The sequence below is a fragment of the Gavia stellata genome, chromosome 25 (assembly GCF_030936135.1).
Source record: "Gavia stellata isolate bGavSte3 chromosome 25, bGavSte3.hap2, whole genome shotgun sequence".
Taxonomy (NCBI): Eukaryota; Metazoa; Chordata; class Aves; order Gaviiformes; family Gaviidae; genus Gavia; species Gavia stellata.
Genome location: NC_082618.1, coordinates 1,026,983 through 1,048,561, shown reverse-complemented (window position 1 = coordinate 1,048,561; position 21,579 = coordinate 1,026,983). Strand labels below are relative to the sequence as shown.

At 46.8% G+C, this 21,579-nt stretch overlaps 1 protein-coding gene across 1 annotated transcript in view; it reads left to right on the top strand.

The window, feature by feature from the left end:
- Nucleotides 1-21,579, top strand: part of MTMR4 (myotubularin related protein 4) — a 28,893-nt gene that overhangs the window by 1,482 nt on the left and 5,832 nt on the right. Inside the window, exons 2-12 of the mRNA XM_059829070.1 lie at nt 984-1,073; nt 3,538-3,654; nt 4,331-4,413; nt 4,634-4,800; nt 6,201-6,297; nt 12,797-12,910; nt 18,747-18,943; nt 19,206-19,334; nt 19,631-19,742; nt 20,155-20,350; nt 20,839-21,024. Coding sequence (XP_059685053.1) covers nt 984-1,073; nt 3,538-3,654; nt 4,331-4,413; nt 4,634-4,800; nt 6,201-6,297; nt 12,797-12,910; nt 18,747-18,943; nt 19,206-19,334; nt 19,631-19,742; nt 20,155-20,350; nt 20,839-21,024 — 1,488 coding nt within the window. The remainder of the gene's footprint in view (nt 1-983; nt 1,074-3,537; nt 3,655-4,330; nt 4,414-4,633; nt 4,801-6,200; nt 6,298-12,796; nt 12,911-18,746; nt 18,944-19,205; nt 19,335-19,630; nt 19,743-20,154; nt 20,351-20,838; nt 21,025-21,579) is intronic.

The following is a 21,579-nucleotide window of genomic DNA, read 5'->3' as shown; positions in this document are numbered from 1 at the left end:
GAGGAGCTATAGTTAGAGAGCAAGAGGCATTCTGCAGAAAACGTTCCCACACCAAATACATGTGGAATTAACGCCGTCCTGGGCTCCCAGCAGCGAGCATCCTCAGCTGAGTGTCTGGATGCTGCTCGCTTGTACAGCAAGCCGGTGGTTTGGCAGAGTGTGGGGTGAGGGTTGATGAAAATCGGGACCAGGATTTCATGAGTGACTGAAAATTCAAAGATCCCAAACTGGGACACTCTCCACTTCTCCAAGGATGGCGTGTCCAGGCTCCATGTGTCCTCTCGGACCACTTCTCTGAGGCCTCTGTGGGCTTTCCAGGGTGTCCGTCTGAGCAGGTCAGACACGCTCAGCTGCCCTGAGGACGAGTGCCCTGCTTGGATGCTGTCACCAGTCAGTAACGCCCGTTGTGAATTGGGCGCACTTAGATGCGGTTGTTACAGGGTTACGTTTCACACTTGCGTATTCTCCTCAAAAAGCCTCAGGCTCTTCCCAGATTTTTTGGGCTGAGTGCAAATGAAAACTCCCAAAAGAAGGCAGTCCTTATGAATGTGAGAGGAGGAAGAGTAGGTCGAAGCTGTAGGTGGAAACCCTCTGTGTTACCGTGTTTCTGCTGTGGTGCCATAGTGAAGGTAATGGGGTAACATTTGACATGACAAATTACTACCACATCAGTACAAGATCCTGCGCAAGGTCAAGGTATATCTGCTTGGCTTCCCAAATACCACACGATTGGAAGAGACGGGACTTGGAGACCTGCTTTAGTCTTTTCACTGTGCTGTGGGTATTCTGCAACAGCTAGAGGAGCTGCTGGGGTCCTACAATGCAAAGTATGGTCCGGAGGCAGAACAGGCGTTTCCATGCATGGATCCAGGGGGTCCCCAAGGTATTGGGGTGCCAAGAGTATCCAGCAGCTTTGATATTTGGCTTTTCATAACACGTGCTGGCTGGGGCCTGTCTCAATTTGTGTTTTGTTTGCAATGCAGGGTGAGGAAGGCCCTCCCAGTTTGGAGTATATCCAGGCCAAGGACTTGTTCCCCCCGAAAGAGCTAGTAAAGGAGGAAGAGTCATTGCAGGTAAGGAAGTAAGAAAACCGAAACAGCTTTGGGATGCGGCAGACTCAACTCTGGTAGTGTGAAACCTGAGAGCAGTTCTCCAGCCCGGGACGTGTTCTGGAGGCCCCAGGCTGGCCGGTGCTGTAGGTCACGTTCGGACTGGCGGGTCCTTCTGCGTGCGGGGAGGCTGCTGACGGCAGTTCTGTACGCCCTGGCCCTGCCTTCCCAGCCCTGCCAAGAGGCTGAGATTTGTACAGCATCGCATCTGCCACTTAGAAATACGGCTGGAGCATGATGCAATACAGAGCCGTCCTGGGTATTCCCTGTCCTCCGCCTCTGCTGACAGTGAGAAATTGTGACGCTGCCTGCGTAGCTCAGAGCAGGTAGACGCTCTGTGGGACAGGTGGAATATCAGGGCTGGGCTGTGCTCTGTGTAGCCGTAGAGTGCAATTGCAATGGCTGGTCTGGCCCTAATATACGTTGCTCCTGGCATTTTCCTGCTGCAGAGCTGTTGGAAAGAGAAACCTCCGTATGGTGCCAGTCTCCTGCTGCAAAAGGCCCTTGAAAGAGACCCGGGTACTGTTGCTGCTGTGCAGCAAGGGCGGTATTCTGAACAGTGGGAGCCAAAGCCTCCTGGTGTTTGTTGCTTCCTTTAACGTAGTCCACTGCCACCTTATCCCAGTGCTCATCCTCCTCCTCCTGTGGCTGGAGCCAGGCTCATGTTGTAAGTTCTCACTGCTGCTGCAGTATTTGAGTTTGCCCTGTGATTGGTATCAACTTGGTAAACGGTGCTGATAAAAGCAAGGACTGAAATATGGCAACGGGAGGATTGACTTGAAAGAGCAAATATGGGCTGAGGAGTTGCACGGGGTCAGGGCTGCAGGCCTGCGGGAGGTGAAGCTGCTGAGACGACTCTGAGCTGAGACTACCTGGAGAAGAGCAGAATCTGCTTTAGTCTTCTGCGTGGAGGACCGTAAAGTCCACCCCCCCCTCCAAAGGGTAATTTGCGTTCAGTAAATCGTTATTCTCTTAATATAAAGTGAAGTCTAAAAGGATGGCATTGGCTTGATAATAAGCTGTATTCAGGCACCTGTCAGTTTATTCCAGGATTTCCCTCTGTCAGTTCTTGCAATTTTACCATCCCATTTCTAATCTGTCTCCCTTCTGTTGATGTGTGACAGAGCCCTGTAAGCAGAAGAAACACATGCCAACTAAAAACAGCTCTGGCAAGCGTGCATAAATAAACTGCAGAAATAAAGAGACTATATTCTCTTTATGTCAAATAATTAACATTTTTAAAGAGTTTTCGGACAGGTGCCAGTCTAAGTTTGTTATTTTTGTACAAGTAACTTAAGAAGGGGGAAGTTAGTACAACTGTCACTTGCACGTGAGGTCTGAAATCCAGAAATTCAGTTTTTAGGCAGCATATACCCAAACCATAGAAATAGCTTAGAAATAAAGACAAGGTGGTCTGACTTGTACTAATTCCAGTGTAATGAATTGTTTCATCAGATGCCCTGTCTGGCATGTAAAGGGCTCTGGCTGAAATGATAAATCTTCGTGACATTTTTTGCATGATTAGTTACCAACGTCACCTGGTGTAGGTGGCATTCAGGGAACAATGAGGAGTCTACTTAGCTAAGGAAAAAGGGGCCTGGTGAATTTGAGGCTCTTCTGCCTTTTTTTTTATACACAAAAAGAAAAGTCAGTCTTGGCCATCTGCCAGGATCCCCTGTTTTAAAAATAGCTGTGGCATGTCCAGGCTGATAGGGAAAAACAGAAAGACACTTGATTATATGGTTTTTTTTTTTTGTAACTTTAATGACGTTTCCTCAGTCATACAAATAACTATACATAGATATTCCCTCAGAGCCTTGTTAGCAGAAATTGGGCAAAACTTTGGTTCATTTACTTACCTGGATTGGTACCAGTGAGTCTTAGCGCTGCTAAGAGCCCCCTCATTTAAATGATGCGGCAGGACCAGTATGTGACACTCTGCCTTGGGGCAGAGGACTCCGATCGATTGTATCAGGCTCTGCCCGGAGCGGTGCAGAGCACTCCCCAACTTGTGTGTGAGCTGTGCCTGAGGTTGTGTCCTTTATCATGCCGCTTGCGCCAGGGCTGCAGTTACCCTCTCTGAAATGCAGGGACCCTCTGCCCCCACGCAACACCCTCGCTGCCTGATGCCCATGGTTGGCGTACGTAGTGTTTGTGGTCACACCTCTCCTCTGCAAGTAATTATCCATCAGGAGGTGCTCAGCGGCTCCTGAGGCATCCTTGGAAGGTCATCCATCTGGTGGGGCTGGGCAGTGGGTACCAGGGCTGTTTTGTCCTGTTGCCTGCTCTCACTGCACGAACAGCATGTTGCTGTGAATGATTTTCCGCAGGAGATGCACTGCGGAGACAGTAGGAAGAGTGGCTCTTGGCACTTACGGTGCGCAAAGTACTCTGCGTGTGTCTTCAATTAGTGATGTCTCCCTTCCAGGTCCCATTCACTGTGTTGCAGGGCGAGGGAGTGGAGTATCTTGGCCATGCAAACGATGCTGTGATCGCCATCTCCAACTACCGGCTTCACATCAAATTCAAGGATTCTGTGATCAATGTAAGTCTGGATCTGCCTGTTCCTGCTGCCTGAACCACAATCTCTTGCAGTATTTGGGGGGCGGGGGGGGGGGGGAGCAGCATAAGCCATTTCTGTGGTGTGGGAACTGTGCCTCTTGAAGGATGCCAAGCCTGATGCTGTCTGTAGCTACTGCTGGTTTCTGCAGTTTCTGTTTAGCTGCTGCATTTTAGTGTGTGGATTGGTTTTTTCTTTGGATAATAATTAGGTCTTTGTTTTAAATTCAGGCGTTAAACCTGGTGGTTTTAAGACTGTTAAGGTCTCTTGCAGGCTGGCTTTAATGAGACTTCTCCTACTCAGAGACCAGCAACCGAGAATCAGACAGCGGGAGCCTGGGGCTTTCTCTCACTGTCTTGGCTTGGCATCTTTTATTGCAGCTTCTGTTTGGCTCAGTTACCTGTGCTTGTCTGGATGCGATTCAGTCAGTAACTGGCCCCAGGTGGGAGACTACCCAGGGACAGAATAGAAATCAGAATAGTAATTGTTGAAGGAGGCTCTACGCTGGGTCATGAAGCTTCATAAACCTCGGAGTGGGTTTGTAGTTTGAACTAGAAGCTCATGATTGTTGATAGAGCCGTGACTGTGCGTGATGGGCCTGCAGGCAAGGCTGCTATGTCTGCTATGTTCTGTGGTAAGTCTTGTCATCTATTCCTCGCAGGTGCCTTTGAGGATGATGGAAAGTGTGGAGTGTCGGGATATGTTCCAGCTTCACATCGTCTGCAAGGACTCCAAAGTGATCAGGTATCCATTTTATTGCTATATAGTAGGTGGCACTGCAGGCCAGTTGCCATGATCAGCTCTGGCATCTCCCTCTGTGCTGCCATTGGAATTGAGCTGTTCATGGCCGAGGTTACTAAGACTTGGTACTTGTTCCTTTTCCTGGTTAAGTGGAGCAGAGCTGCCTGTGTGTCTCAGCTGGATGAACATACTCTCTGAGGATGATTTACATTTGGGTTTGCAGGTGCCATTTTTCCACCTTTAAGCAGTGCCAGGAGTGGCTGAAGAGGCTAACTCGAGCCATTGCCCGCCCTGCTAAGCCGGAGGACCTCTTTGCGTTTGCCTACCATGCGTGGTGCTTAGGAGTCTGTGTTGATGAGGAGGATCAACATGCACATCTCTGCCGTCCAGGTAAGCTCCTGGCCTGTCCCCGTCCTCTTCTTCTGTCCAGAAGCACTTCAATGCAATTTGAACTGTTGTTCATAAACTGCTGTCTGGCTATGTCTTAAGCTCTGCCGTAGCCATAGCCCAAGTTCATCTTGCTGAGGGGCATCCTGTACATGGCCTAGAGATCCACCTGATGGCCAGATGCGGCTGGATAACAAGCACAGTAAAAGGAATAATAGTAATAAACACAATAAGCAGCATTCTGAGCCAGCAGCACAAAGTAGCTTTTTCCTTTTTCTTTGTGAATGAAGAAAAGATCCCATACTTTAGTACTGTCGTCATGATGATAGAGAGCTCAAGCAGTCTTGTCCCTGGAGGGTAAATATCATCATCTTTGAGGCAGCATAATTAATGAGAGTCCATCTGCATCTCCAACACCTAGAAATGCCATGACATTCCTGTGATCAGGTCTGCGGAGATGTCTGGCTCATCCTTACAGAGGCACAAATGAAATCTTTGAATCCATAAAGAGAAAACCAGAGCTGTGGTGGTGCCCTCGTGTGGATCGGATTTTCCCTTCTCTGGGAGCACAAAGTTCACTTGCAGTTGCTTTGTCTTTGAACAGCTTCAGCATGAATAAAAGGGGATTAAAATGAGTGACAAACCTGGCTTTATACTTAAAAATGTGCTGGTATTAGAGGAGAGAAGCAGTAGCCTGAACGAAACTTCCAAACACAGGTTGGAGGGATGGGGTTGAATAGTGTAGCTGAAAAAGGTACCAAAAAGAAGCTGGTAGAGGAAAGGTAAACTGTGTGTTCTTACCCTGTCCCAAACACCAGCAATTAGGAGATACTTGCTGTCTCTCCTTTAGAGAAAGTATTATCCTCTAGTATAAATAAACTTTCCTTGTGGACATTGTTGCTGCAGGGTATGAATGAAGGGAAGAGCTTTGCAGTATTTATTTATTTACAACATTTAACACTCAAGCAACAAAGACATTCAGGATTTGTAAGGTGAGACTGAAACATAGGAGAGCAAACCCTGAGTCAGCCTGAAAGAAGGAACTGCCTGGGGTGGGTGCTCAGTACTGCTCTGCCTGGGGTTCCTGACATTCACCTTGGAAGCCATCTCTGTCAGAAGGGCAAAAATGGATTAAATTAACCCCCCACACACACTCCACACTGATGTGGGAAGGCTATTTCCATGCTGCTCTGTGCCCTGAGACTGAGAGGTGATCTGACTTGACAAAATAAGCAGGGGAACCCCCATGAGGGACAAATCTTTTTGGCTTCTGAAGCGAGATCCCTGCTGTCCCGTAGTTTCTCTCCAGCCTATGATAGTTGCTATGGAGCTGTCACTAACATGTTTAGATTTCATCAGTTCTGCTTAGCCGTCAGTAAATACCCTGTGCTCTGCTCTTCCAGGAGACCATGTGAGATACCGATTTGAGATGGAGCTGGTGAGGATGGGCTTTGACTTGCAGAACGTCTGGCGCGTCTCTGACATCAACAACAATTACAAGTGAGTGTTTCACCACCAGGCTCTCCCCACTCTCCTCTTTCCTTACCTTCTACCCTTTGCAATCTCCCTGCAGAGCAGTGGATGAGTCAGACTCCAGCTAATCCTCCTCCCTGGCCTTGATAACCCTCAGGCAGATCAGCATATGAGCCAGATCCCCTTTCTTTCCGCCTTTCACATCGTGGAATTGAAGAAGGAATATAGCCAAAACTTCAGAGCTAGCAGCAATTGTAAATGCTGGCTCAGGTAGTTTATAATGTGGTGGCCATAATTCATCCTTGAAGACATTCTGGAGTCTCAGAGGAACCGTCTATCATCGGGTTGCCTTTCTGGTCAGTTGTTTTCTCTAAAATGCTCACACTGTTTGAAAGGAAAAATACAAAGTTTTCATAAAGTCAGGCAGCTATTCAGCTCTGAGAAAGAGGGAGCGAGCCAGTGGCAGGCTGTCAGGATGTTCGGAAGCCTGGGGAGTGAGTGAGGCTTGTTCAGTCTGGTGCGGAAGAAGCTAAAGGGTGATCTGCTGGCAGGCTACAGCTGCTGGAAGGGCAGTTACAAAGATGACGGAGTGAAACTCTTCTGACAGTGGCAGATGACTGAACAAGAGGCGACGGCCACAAGGTGCAGCTTGGGAGGTTCGGACTGGACATGGGAGGAGAGAAAGTCATTCCCCAGGAGTGTGGTGCAGTGCTGGGGCACATCCCCAGAGAGGTGGGCGTTCTCCATCATTAGAGCGTTTCAAGTCTCAGATGATCTAGTGTTGGAGGTGGTCCTCTGCGAGCAGGTGGTTGGAGTGGAGATCTCTGGAAGGTCTTTCCCACCTGCACGTCAGTGATTCCAGCCTGTCGTCTTCTCCTGGAGAAGAGCACAGGAGCTCTTGGAGAAGCGCTTCTGCAATCTTTGCAGCAGGTGGCATTAAGCCAACAGGATTTTATTAAGCTTTGACAGATGCATTCATTTCTGCATTCCCTATAATCCTTTTCTTGAAACGACTGGTATCCCTCAGTCTTTTCTCTGTGTCTCAGCCAGTAAAGGCATCCCCATTACCTATATATCGGACAGTTCCAGGTCACCAGTTTCTTGTGGAGACCATGAGAAGCCTCGGGCATGCTGGCCTGGGAAAATCCCGGTGGAGTTTTGCAGTTTGCTGCCTGTTCTCTTCTTTCTTCCTCGGGAATCCAGGCAGCAAGCACTAGTTTTGGGGTTTGATTTACAGTTTCTACTTGGCCATGCTGACCACATCATTGCTTTTGGACTGTTAACACGACTGTCGTGGCATTTACGCAGTTTCTCCAAGGATGTCAAATAAAAAATTGTTTTCCTGAACTGCTCGGTTTTGAAGTGCACAGTCTGTAGGTCCCTGCCCTGGGGGGAGTCTCTGTATGTCTTTGAGAGCAGTCAGGCTTTCTCCTGCTGCTAGATTTTGGGATGCGGTTCCCTCTATTTCAGAAAGTTCAACTTAAATTGACCATCTGTGGTTCGCTTCCTGGCCAGTAATACACAGCAATTAGCCAAACTCTCTAAAGACAGATGTTTTATTTTCAACCAAACCAGGGAAGAAAAAACTTGAAACAAACCTCAGCAAGCTGGATGCAGGCCTGGTTTTGCATTCCTCCATCTGCTGAGCTCCTACCTGGGGATCCTGGCAGGCTGCAGCTTCCTGCAGACATCCCGAGATCTTAAAGGTGGTGTAATTTGCTTGTGCAACTCAGAAACTAGTTCTCTCTTGCTGCTTCGGGGAGTGTGTCTTTAAATCCTGCCTTGGCTTTTGATCATTACCACCTGCCTCTATTCACAGGAATCGGGTTACTTTTTAACTGTTTATAGTCCTTTTATCTTTTATTTCCCAGCATTGGCAAAACAGTGTTGTTAGAGACAGGATATCCAAGGTAATGGCTTTGTTCGTTGTCTTTCAAGTCTGTTCCGAGATGTCCTTATCTGGAAACGATTATCTTCTTCCTGGCGACAGCCATCATAAAATTAGAGCAATACAAGCATATAATAACCACTCCTTCGGTCTTGATAAAAGTAGACTATTTCAGCGTACATAATAAAATTATTCCATGATCTCTCCGTGGCTCTCACATATATGTGTATGTGTATACCCAGAGAAATGGACACATTCTGGCATTCCCCATCTGGTGCACCCATGCTGTCCGAGATAGGAGTTGTTTCATATCAGCCTTAATGCTGCTGGGTTCGGTGCACGCGTAGTTCCTTCAAAAAGGAAAAAAAAAACATTCACCTTTCCTTCAGCGCTGATGCTCGTTTCCAGCTTTGATCTTTTTACAGTTGTGGTTTTATTTATTTTTGACTTTGAGGGAAAAGCTGTCTGGAGTTCTGTGTTACTGGTTTAGCTGATGTTTCCTACTCGGTTCTGTGAGTGCTCTTAATTCATACTTTGTCTTATTTTGTTACAGTTCTCTACGAATTCTAATATTATGCTTCGCTATTATTGGAAGAGTGATAATTAGTGTTCTCGCTTATATTTGCCATATGAATGTGTAAATGATAAGTCTGCAAGGACCGTTAGCGATAAAGCGCGTTTCTGCATTCTGCAAAGGAAGATTTCTCTCGCTGGACTGGCTGTTACCTTTGTGGTAAGAAGATGCTTCATCGGTCCTTGTCCGTAGGTGTGGCTTGTGCCGACTTACGCGTTTGTGGTGTTACCGCCACCTTTTTCTGGGATCAAACCTCACGGTTTCAAAAATGTCTCATCCTGTGTTCTGGGTCAGCGCGGTGCCAGGGGTGTTTCAGGCCACTCCTCCATGACCCACATTGCTTCGCTGTTGGTATCTTCCACGTGACACGTGAGCATATCGCACAACGCAGGGACGAGCACGGTTTCCCTTAGGACTCCCTTTGTTGTGAAAAATGACTGTTGAAGTTCTGTACTATTTCTTATCTTTTCAAGAGTTATGTTTCGTAAGAGGAGCTTCCTTCAAGTCTTCGGTGAGCCACCTGTTAAAAAAACACACAGGCAAAAAAGATTTCCAAAAAAACCCTTCTGAAAATCCAAATCGACTGTCAGCCACGTGAGCTGTATCTGCTCGGTCAGTGATGTTTCCAGCAAACTCTACATACGTGAGCTGCGACCTCCCTCCACAAAAGCCATGTTGACTCTTCCCAAGTGCACCGTATTTACCCTTGCACGGTGACAGTCAGTTGCTTTGTACAGAAGTCGGACTCCAGTGGTTTCCCACGTTCACCCCAGAGACCTTTTTACAAAATTGATACCGTGTTTGCCACCTTTCATTCCTCTGGCACCCGAGCCAATGTAAGCAATAGCTTATGCATCTTGGTTAATCATTCCCCTGGCGCACATCTGGGTTGCTGTAGAAATGTTGAGCATTATCTAGTCCTGGTGATTAGTTACTCCTCGTTCCTAGCAGATTGTTCTAAAACTTCCCCTGCAGAAGTTTCCACGTTAGTCTCTTCTTGTGCCTTGTCCCTTGTAAAACAGGGTTAGGACTGGTAACTTCTCTGTGGACTCTTCTGCTGAACACCAACACAAATAGTTTTGATTTTTGACTGTGATCTTGCTTATCTATCAGACCTTCAACTTCTTCGGTAGCAGGCTGATACCTCCAAGATGTTTGAAAAAGGTCTTCAGAGTTTTAATCTTAACAGGTCGTTTCTCAGAAACTGCACGATGCGTCTCATTGTTACTGGTTTTTAATTCAGGTGTGCGTTTGGCTCATCTCATGTCCTTTGGGAACATTTCCCCTCTTTGGAGGATGTCCTTTTATTTCTAAAATCCTTCTTTTGTTCACTGTTTAACTCTGCCAGCTCTTTCTGATCTTTTTGATGCATTTTTATATTACCATTGAATAGCATGTTTAAAAAACCATCACATCATCTGCAAGCTTCCCCACCACCACCCCTTTTCTGAAACTGATTGTTGCTGTCATGGGAGGCTTGTCCCCTCTGAAAATACTGTTGAATTCTACTGTGTGATGATTCCTGTAACAGTGATTTTTCAGTTATTCTATTTTGGAGCAGCTTAGGACCAAAGGAGGAGTTAACATACTTCTGTATTGTTTCGCCGGTAGCACCCAGAAGCAGCTGATCACGTCTAAAAATGTCGCCTTTGTCTCATGCGTTATCGTGATGCTTGTGCGTTTTATGTGGAAGCAACGCAAGTCTCCCATGGCAATTTCTGCCCTCACAGCCATTCTGAATCTCTCCAGCCTCTTGTGGATGTCGTTACTGTCGCTGCAGTGGTTGGTAGTGTGGCCTCAATGCTATCCTGTTTCTCTTTAGGCTTGGAATTTGAGTCCATGCACATTCTCCATTGCTTGTTGATGCTGGTAACTCTTAGCCTCACACTTTTACCTTCACATTTTCCTGGAACATATCACGCTTTGTTCACTAGCTCTGGTCTTCCTACAAAGTTTGTTCTCTGAAATTTAGGGTACCACTAATAATCGCCCTTGTATCAAGTTTATAAGATGCTGTTAAGCCAACATACTCGTTTATCCTGGCTTTTCAGTTCCTCTACTTTATTTTTTTGGAATTGTAGCCTAGAAGCACAGGTCTGTTTGTCTTGACCTCATTGCCTGTTTTTATGTGTCCTGCTTAAATTTGACTTAACTTCTTGAGGCTGTCCTGTTTCCTACCTGAATTTTATTGAATTGTGTCCTACTGTTTTCCTAAGGCTGCATAGTTTTAGTGACTTAACTCTTAGAAGATACGCTCCTGAACATCTCCTGTATTGACTCTCCCCAATTTTTAGCTTAAGACATTTCCTGTAATGTTTCATCTGAAGTGCCAGAGAACTGATGCTGTTTTCATTTCGATGAAGCCCATTCTTGTATGGACTCGGCTATTCCAAAAGTTCCTCCAGATCTTAACAGGTGCTAACCCTCTTCCCCATACCTTTATTCTCAGTCACACTTCAATGCTTCTCTAATTTCCTGACCAACTTTACACATGGAATCTGAGGCATTTCAGAGATGTCCAAGCCTAGACATCCTGGTCTTCAGCTTCTTAACCTGACAGCTTTAATTTTGCTTCCTGGATTCCTCTTCCTTACCCTGTTGTTTTTATCCCGTAGACCGACCTTGCTTTCTGCCTGGGGCTTTCCGAGAAGCTGTCTAGACACTGTGTGAAGTGCCATCTTCTAAGGTGGCAGGCAGTTCCTCGCTAGCATCACAAACTAAGTAATACTGAGCGCTATATCGTGCCTGTTGCCATCAGCTGGGATAGCCTGGACTCAGCGGAACACCAGGCCACCCTCTGGAGCTTACCAGCTGGATAGATTCAACCCCCTCAGTTTGCGTCCCATCTGCCCTGAAACATTCCTTCTAAATGATGTGGGTTATAGCCTAGAGCTAGAGCTGCGCTTTCATGTTCCTTGCCATGTACGGCTTTGTCTGCTGCTGGAGTTCAGCTGGTCCAGCGTCCAGGCAGTGCTTTCTCTGCAGCCTGTGACCTGACCTGCCTGCCCTGCACGCAGCCGTGTGCTGCCAGCGGCAGGGGCAGGATAAGTAGCTGCAGTAACCAGGAAGCCCCTGCGCTCCTGGATTTTTACGTGTGCTTCATTCTACTTGTATTGCTCTCTCCTCTTCTCCCCAGCACTGTGTTTGGCTCTCCCTCTCTTTCCCTTGGCTCCCCTCTTGCCCTGCTGATAATGTTTTTAACATTTTTCTTAGGACTGAAGTATTTGCAATCCTGGTGCCTCTTCTCATCTCCCCCACCCTCCCCAACTGAATTTCCATTTCAGCCGAACTGCTTTACGCTTCAGGTTCATTCAGATGTGAGGCTCCTCTGGTACTGCAGCTCTGCTCCTTGAAGAGTTGGGTGCCCCCCGCTATTAGCTGTGCACACTCTGAGTTTCTTCCCCAGGGGACCGGATTGGTAGGGACTTGCCCATCGCATTCCTCTCACCGATGGCATGTGTTCAGATGTGTATTGGGAATCTGATTTCTGGCACCCCACCAAACAAGATACTCTTTTACATCTCCGTCATGTCATTTTATTATAGCATACACCAAATCACCACTGCCATCTTTCTGAGCAGAGTTATGTCTTCCTTATAGAGAAATGTGTAAAGCTTATCAGTGGTGACCTGTTTTCTGCAAGGCAGAAAGTGGCAGATCATCATTTACCAGAAGCTCTCTGTGTTTCTGGGTTTGCAAGTGCTGCACGAAAACCAAAACCCCACATAAGTTAATGACTGTTCCCCTAAACCCTCAGGAATTCTTAAGTCCAGAGGATGTTCCAAAGGCATCCTTGGGAAGTACTGGGGTACTTAGCATGGGCCTGGAGGTGAGGCCTGAGGTGAAAGGAGGTTGTCTTCTCTCAGCTTGTTCCTGACAGCGTTTTTGGGGTTGCTTTTCCCATGTTGAGACTGTACTGGGATAGATATGAAGAGGAAGAGCCAAAGTCCTGCATGCTGACTTTGGGGAAATGGGAGCTGCTCCTGCCCTCTCTGCACAGCTTCACTGGTGCAGATTTTTGATTGCTGAGTCCTCATCTTGCCTTCATGCTTTCTTTTTTCCAGGCTTTGTTCCAGTTATCCCCAGAAGTTGCTGGTCCCTGTCTGGATCACCGATAAGGAGCTAGAGAACGTGGCTTCATTTAGGTCGTGGAAAAGGATCCCTGTGGTGGTGTACAGGTAAACACAAAACCAAAGCAGTGCTCTCCCCCAAACCCATGACAGCTGCCCTTTTCCTCGTAGTCTTGCGCAGGGTGTTGTGAAGCCAGGTTAGCAGAGCATGCGTACGGGGCTGTGGAGCAAGGGGTGGCAACGATAGCTGCGTTCTGGTCCTCACGCTGCGTATTCCTTTACCTGAAAATGCTCTGCTTTCAGGACTCCTTCTCCCAGCACACATATCAGCCTCTCTAGGCACACAGTCTGCAGCAGTAGCGCGGGGTGTTCTCCAGAAGGGAGAAACAGCGTTCCAGTAGCTGTTGCTTCTTTCCTGCTTTCAGTTAGATCTGAAGATGTGGGTGACTTTCTTCCTGTGGGAGATGCAGCAAGAACACTATGTCAAATTAAGGTTCTCTTTCACTGAGTTTCAAAAGTTTTTCACAGATTGGTACTTGCCTAGCTGCTACTTTGAAAAGAAATCTTGGCCAAAATAAGCCTGCTCTATGGCCCTGCTCTCAACTAGGTGTTCAGGCCTGGACTTACCTTTTAATACCCAAGTGCCAATCACTTCTGTTTTGACCAAGTTCTGAGAGTTTGACAACATTTAGGTAACAGAACGAAATGTTTGCATGTGGCTGATCTTTGTTGATTCAATAGGTGGTAAATATACAGAGGACTTATTCCCTGGTCAGCCTTCCAAAAAGAATCTATACGTGGGGACGCAGGAGGCTAGGCAGCAAACGAAGCAGGGCTTTTCAGGGTCAGGGGGTGGTTTCTCATCAAAAATGTCTGCTAGGAGACCGGCATGTTTGAAACTAACAGGAGGCTGGCTGAATAGATGCACCTAGTCAGTGTGCATGTTTTAACATACGTTATGGTTTCTAGCCTTAGACTCTGTGTTAGCAATTACTAAATCCAAATATAAAAAGCTTTGGAAAATATCAGAGCTGCACAACAAAGGACAGCCCTGGGAAGTACAAAAGCCAGGAGACACACACAGAGTGAATTTACACGTACCTTAACTCTACGTCTTCATGTTACATGGTTGGCTGTTAGATGGTGGTAAAACACAGGGTATTACTTCTAGAAGAACTAAATTCTACAGCAGAGTAATAAGAAGTGCTGCTTATGGTATGGAGCCTTTCCCTCTTTGTAGCCAAGTCAGCTAAGAAGTTAATTGTATTTGTGATTACTTTTGCTAAAAATGGCCTGGCGCTGGAGACTGTCCCAGTGTGCCTCCCCACCCGAGGGCAAAGCCGTGTCTTTTTGCTACTCTTAACAATTATCTTGTTCTTCTCTTTATAATATCACTGTAATGGTACCCAGTAATTTACAGGCTGAGCTGCAACCCTTTGCAGCCTGGGATCAGATTAGAAGATGCTGACAAGTGATGTTACAAGATGGGACAAGTGCTTGCCCATCTGTATCTCTCATTTTCATGCACTCTTTTGCCTTTGCCCTCAAGATTGAAGCCTTTTTGGCCAGGAGGGTCCATGAGGGCCATGGCTGCTTCTGGAGTGCCTTGTGCTGTGTGGAAGGGGAAGAAATGAAAAGCCTCACACTCAGCTCCTCCTCATCACTCATAGCTCGGGAGAGAGTGGACAAGTGGGCTCGGGTGCGTGCATCCCAGGGACTTGGTAACCACAGGAGTGTTTGGTAGGCTTCAGAGCTTTTGGAGAACAAAGCTGAATTCATTGGATCACAGTCAGTGCTGTAAAACATGACACCAAAGGTACCACCTTACCAGTTTTCTTTAAAAAAAGTATAATTTAGCTGTTAAGCCAAGAAATTCAGGTCTCCATCTCTGAGTCCTCAGTGGAGATGCACAGGAGAGATGCAGGAGCCTCCAGGCACAAGTCACTTTTAAAACAACGCAAAGGATGCAATTAATTATTTAGCTGACTACAGAGGCAGACGGGCATTCTGTACCGGCCGCTCCTCGTTATTACTCTCTGTCTACACAGCCACCTTCAGAAGACCTTGGGACTATGTTAGCGAGAGCACTCCTCACAGACACTCAGCATCACCTTTGCCCGTGTTCGTGGTGCAGCGGCTGTCAAGGAAGCAGCGGGCAAACAGTGGACGATGCTCCAGCCCCATGGCTCAGCACTCGGTCTCAGGCTTTCAGATCATGCCAGAGTGAGCCAGGGGTTTAACTCAGAGACTCTGGAAGTGAAAGCACTTGCATACATGCATCTCGGTTGGGAACCTTTAGATGACAGCTCTGTAAACACTCTCAGCTCTTTCTTGTGTTTTAAGCTAAGCTGCTTGACTTTTGCATTGTGGATGAGCACTCTTATGGCCAGAAAATAACAGAGAGGGGACTTGGGAGATATTAGATGATGCTTTCTGGATGATCGTTAGGGGTTAAATGGCATGTACTGACAGTATCAGATGTGCTCTAGCTTTGTGCTCTGCGTGAATCTGGGAGTAAAAGCTCAACTGATAAACTACAAACGCACCTCATACTCCAGCTTTGGATTCTGAAAGGTTCTCGAGTCATTAAAACTAAACTGAGGATCCCTAAAGAATAATTTTGTCCATGTAAGTTAAAACACCATGGCACCTTCTGCCATTCCAGTTTCAAGAAAGGAGCTTTTTCCTTTGAGGAAAACCGCCACAAAGATCCTCAGTAAAAGACCTGCAATGCTTCGTAGGCTTGTGTGGGGGAGATTTGCACACAGAGTCAAGTTATGGGTGCTCCCCTGACCTGGGAAGCTCATCACTAGCTCCGTTGTGGTTTTGGTTCATCCGCTGGCACCTGCTATACTTTCTGCTTGCTGATGACTTCATGCTTGTCAATGCTGGCCATATTTCCTTGTGGTTTTTGGCATGTCGCTATGTCTCTTGAAACTGGCTACCTCAAGGCCAACCTCTGCCCAGCATTTGTTGCAGTGCTGAGAAGTTTGTGCTACCAAGAAGTTTTCTGAATGCAATATGACTTTTTGGCAATGTCTGTAGTCTTGCATTAAGCAGGCTACCTCTGACTTCGAGTGGCCTACACAGCTAAACTCTGCACCCCAAAGGAGTGCCATTGCATCCAAACAGCCTCTTGGGAGCAGTTCCTGGCACAGCACCTGCACCTCCCAAAAAGGTGCTCAGGCGCTGTCTGGGAAAGTGCTGGTTGGCACAGGCCAAAAACTGTGGGTGTGCTAATAAACAAGCTTGGATGATCACAGGCTGCTGCTTAAGTCCACACCTTGGCTCTGTTTCATTTACTAGTATAAACAAAGCCTTTGCTGCTATCTGTATTAACCATCCTTGAGTGATCCTGAAGACAGGAATAGATCTCCTGGGAGTGACTGCTCTGTAAGTCACCTTGCAAAACAAAACAGCAGCAGAGAGCACCGAAAGAAAAAGGACCCCACGGTATTTTGACTTCGCCGAACATGAATGTTACTTCTTTGGAAGTCTTCAGTTTAAAGTCTTCTTCGTCGTCATTATCTATGAGATGTCATTAACAGTAACATATTTTCTGTGTTTATTGATAAGTTGCTGCAGGAGAATAAGGGGACCTTGTCTTTGAGAAGCAAAACCATTCCTGCAAACTGCAGTAGCTGCTGGTGAGATACCGTGCGCCACTGTTAGAGGGAGTTGAAAGCCTCCACGCATTTTCTTGGTGTGCTGCCTTACAGCAAATAACATGAACAGGCACTGTCATCCTCTGTGGAACAGCAGAGCCCCTTATAGGGTGGCAGCATGAGAAAGAGATACCTTCAAGGGTGCTTCTAATAGCCCTCACCAGCAGCTAAGCAGCCCTTGAGTAACGGGTTGAGGCTTGTGCTAGTGTGCTTTAGGATCTAGAGCATTGCGTCCCCTACTTTGCCACCAACGCAGCTTCTTCAGAGGTGTTGACCTACAAATTAAAAAAAAAAATACTTGAATGTGGTTTATCAGGAGCTTTATGTACATCTTTGTTCTTACTCCAGCTCATCTTCAGAGAGGTGCTGCACGAGGGGTGGTGGGATAGGGAGGGGCAAACACTGTTGTGAAGGACGGAGGTGCGGGACTGTCCAGTTCATTATCCTGGCTCCAAGAAGGGCCAGGCACCAGGAGTAGCATCTCAGGGAAGTATAACAAATGGGACAGGTATGCAGGTGTTCTGCCCTGGGGCATCTTTGGAGCAGCTGCAATCCTAAATTTTCTACAAGGGGTATTCAGGAGAATATGTGATTTTGCTTCACGGTCACTTGGTAGGCCTACCTTCCATGAATTTAACGTATTTTGGAACCAATTTATACTTCCATATTGCACTGGGAAAGTCTACTGTCTGTTACATTTGCTGTCCGAAAAATACTACTTGTTTTTCTTAAACTTACGGCATCAGCATTCCAATGCTCATTTGAGTTTGTATTGGGGAAAAATAAGACTAATCTTCCAAACTCACTTTTTTCATATCATTTATGACCTTTTATGCCTCTTATTCATTCTTGTTCTTCTGCCATGGTGGGGAGTTGTTTCCTACTTACGTTGTCCCTATAGCAAAGCTCTTCTATACCCCTGATTGTCCTTGCCACCCTTCTCTGGAGGTCTGAGTACTACATTACCCTTTTTGAGATGGATTAGTGAGAAATTTCTGTCGTTTTGAAGATGCGTAAGATGTGATGCCATAGTATTTTCTGTCCTACTTCTTTCCGAATAGCTGCTAGCACATTCTTAACCTTTTTGCTTCTCTTGAGCGTTGAGCTGAGGCTTTTTGAGAGCTCCACAGTGACTTCAGTCTTTGAGATTTGGCAGCCGATTCGTACCGAACTGCTCTATGTCAATAGCTGGAGTTACATTTTGATCAACTGTAAATACTTTTCATTTATTAATACTAAATTTCATACTCTTATTTTTATCACCCAATATCAAGAGATCCTTTGCAACTTTTTCCAGGCAGCCATAGACTCTCCTGGATAATTCTGTATCACCAGCAACTTTGTCACCTAATCGTTCATTCCACTTCCAGGCCATTTGTGAATGACTCGTGTGTTCATGTGAAAGATGAACACTTCTTCCTACATCAGGCCTTCTGCCAGACGTCAATAAGCAACAGCCAGGGTAGGGTTCACATTTTAGGGGTTGTTAATAAACACCAGCTCAGGCCTCCACCCAGAAACTAACCAGTCTGATGCTGAGTGAGCTAATCTTTCTAACTTACAAGTGATAAATGAAATGGTTTAACAACAGTATGTACTTTAAGGGAGAAAAAAAAAGAGAGAAAGAAAATGGGAGAACAGAACAGTTTTAAAATAAATAACTGTTACTTTCCCAAAGTACAACCATAATTAAAGTTCTCTTCTCTGGTTTAATATATAAATATTTACATATCTATATGCAATTGTATATCTTTTATATATTGTATTTATAAATAATAATATATATTTATATATTATTGTAAATAAAAATATTTTAGTAGAGTAATGGCTAGAACTGGCAGCTTCCCCCTTGCTGCAGGAACTGCCCATTCGTTTTGGTGGCAGTCGAGTCCCAGGGCACCACCGTCGACCCTGGCAGTGGGGCCCTGCGAGCTGCCACCGCCCTGGCACTGGCTGTTCCCGACAGCCACTCCTGCAAGCGCTGCGGCGACCTGCTCCTCTGCAATCTCGTTTTGCCAGCTGTTCCAGCTCCATTAGCCGCTCCTGTGCTACTCCCGGACATCTTCTGTTCCTCGCCGCTGTGATGCAAGTGACAGCCTCCGTGTCCCTGCTGTTGTTATGAATAGTGGTTATTTGAAATGCCCTGCCCTGTTTCCCTGCTTGAATGCAAGAGTAAATGCAGTGAGGAGAGCTGCACAGGAGCTGACTGTAGCTGAAGTTTGCTGGGGTTGTTCCTCACCTTTCCAGGGGGCTTCATTAGGCTTTCGCTTCCTTTGCAGACACGTGCGCAACGGGGCGGTGATTGCACGCTGCAGCCAGCCTGAAATCAGCTGGTGGGGCTGGCGAAACGCTGACGACGAGTATCTTGTAACATCTATTGCCAAAGCCTGTGCCTTGAACCCTGGAGTAAAGGTACCTGGTGGCATGCCGCACAATGGGAGCAGCGACGGCAGCGAGGCCTGCGATGCCGACTTCGGTGAGACAGCTCGCTCCCTTCCGCTCTCTCCTAAACGTGTGAATTTAGTGCTTCCTACACCTAAATGTTGCGGCTGAGAGGACTGTTACAATGGAAGCTTTAAACCTGATATTCAGATGGATACTCTGGACCCTGTCAGGTCTTGACTGCGGTGTGTGGGACGGGTCTCCGGGCTCGTTCACAGCCAGTGTTGGGTGGCACTGGAGGCCTCTCGTAGGAGGGAGGGAGGTGCCGGGAGCTCAGTCCATGTCTGTCTCTGCAGACTCGTCCCTGACCGCGTGCTCAGGCGTGGAGAACGCTGGAACTCCTCAGAAGCTGCTGATTCTCGATGCCAGGTCCTACACTGCAGCTGTGGCCAACAGAGCGAAGGGAGGCGGCTGCGAATGTGAAGGTACAGAGGGCTAAGCGCATCCCAAAACATCTTCCTCTTGGACCCGCTTTGTTGAGTGAATCCTAGAGCGCAGGTGGGGGTCAGGTCAGCATTTTGGTACTCAGTCTCTGGGAGCACGTTCCTCTTCTCACTTGTGTCCATTATTCCAGATGTATCCCTGCTGGCCCGCAAGGCTTTTATAGAAAAACTGGAGACCAGAAATGGTGCTGTGAGGGGACAGCTAAACTAAGTGTGTGGAGGCAGTTGCTGCAGTGGCAGCAGCTCTCTCTGAATGTTTCTGTCTCTGTTGTGTTCAGAGTATTACCCAAACTGTGAAGTTGTGTTCATGGGCATGGCCAACATCCACTCCATCCGGAACAGCTTCCAGTATCTGCGTGCTGTCTGCAGTCAGGTGCCAGACCCCAGCAAGTAAGTGTCTTTTCTCTAGCTGAGTTTGATGCTGTATCTGTCAATGTCCTGGAGTTTTTTTCCCTTCCTTTTCTTTTTTCCTTATCCCGGGCTTCTACCCTAGAAAATGGAGGGATAGGAAAGTGCTCACAGTGCTTGAATGCTGCTTATTTTGATCCCCGATAATCCAGAAGGGATTGCAGCACTGTCTCTGTGTCACTTTGGCTGTGTGCGTCCTCTGAGGGTTTCTAAAATGTAGCTGTATCTGGGAAAAAATTGAAAATAGGGGTTGGATTCTTTGCACTTATTCCCAGGCTGGCTGGCTCCTCTTGAGCATGTTTTAGAAAAGACTGATTTTCATTGAGGACTCTAAAAAGACTTAGCTTAAAATAGATCTTTTTTTTTTTTCTCTTGCTTTTTGCACACCTTCTAGCTGGCTTTCAGCCCTGGAGAGCACCAAGTGGCTGCAGCACCTTTCTGTCATGCTGAAGGCAGCAGTGCTGGTCTCCAGTGCAGTTGACAGAGAAGGGCGTCCAGTGCTGGTTCATTGCTCAGATGGCTGGGACAGGACTCCGCAGATTGTAGCACTGGCAAAGATTCTTCTGGACCCTTACTACAGGACCATGGAGGTATGAGTTGTGCTATGCTGCTTTTGCATGTCTGTTAAAAGGCAGCTTTTGTCTGAGTCTCCGGAGAAAGCAGCAGGATCGCGTTTGGCAGTAAGCTTAGTGGCATTTCAGAGCTGCTGTTGTGGGTGTTGGGTTTTTCCATGTTCTCTTCCTGCCTGTTCTCGGTAACTGTACCTCGCTGCTCTGCCCAGCTTGGTGATGTACTGTGGTAAATACCCTCTTGTGTTCAAGGTTCAGCTGCTTCCCTACTCTTAATTGTGCATATTCTCCAAGCTGTTTATTGTGTAGAAATAACAGCCGTTAGTTTGTGTTTGGAAACCTCTGACATTCAGGTAGCTTTGCTCCCAAACCAAGCACCGGCGCAGCCTGCTTTCCAGCCCTCCAGAAGTCCTGAGTTTGCCTGGCACTGCTGGCAGATGGGGCTTGCCTTGTCCTGCTACGTGCCTACAGCAAAGTGTCTGCAGTTAGGTTTTTTCTTTTATTCACAGGGCTTCCAGGTGCTTGTTGAATCAGATTGGCTGGATTTTGGTCATAAGTTTGGTGATCGCTGTGGTCACCAGGAGAAGGTGGAAGATCAGAACGAGCAGTGCCCAGTTTTTCTCCAGTGGCTGGATGCTGTTCATCAGCTTCTGAAGCAATTTCCTTGCCTCTTTGAATTTAACGAAGCTTTTTTGGTAAGAAATACACATGCAAACCTCTCTTTATCCCTTGCCAGATGTGAACAGAGGCAGAGGGAAGGCTGTGATGTTTTACAGTGTTGTAGTTGAAAGAAAACAAAAATTGAATTCTTTAAAAATGGCAAAGTGTCTGGGTAGTGCTTGGGCTCTCTGCTGGCGTTCCGGACATACCCTCCCTGTGTGGGTCCAGCCCTGCCCTGCAGCTGCAGTATTTTGACCTGGTTCTCTGTGTGTGGTGTTTCTGCTGGACTCTGTTTAGCTGCTTGCAATTTCCTCCTCCTCCCAGTGGGTTCTGCAGGCTCAGAGTACCTAGCAGATTGTGCAGTGATGAAGGGTTTATATTCTCTGGTTTCTTAGAATCACTTCCTCTCTGGGTCCCTTTCTAGCCCAGTGACTTCAGATACCGTCAGCAGCACTGTTTTGATTAAAAGTATGATTTGCATATCTTGGAGCAATATGAGTCTGAAATTTTTTTTAAAAAGAAATTCGGGAAACGATAGCTATTAATCTCTGTCTTATCAACTAATACAGGTTAGGGTTATAGAGGGGTGG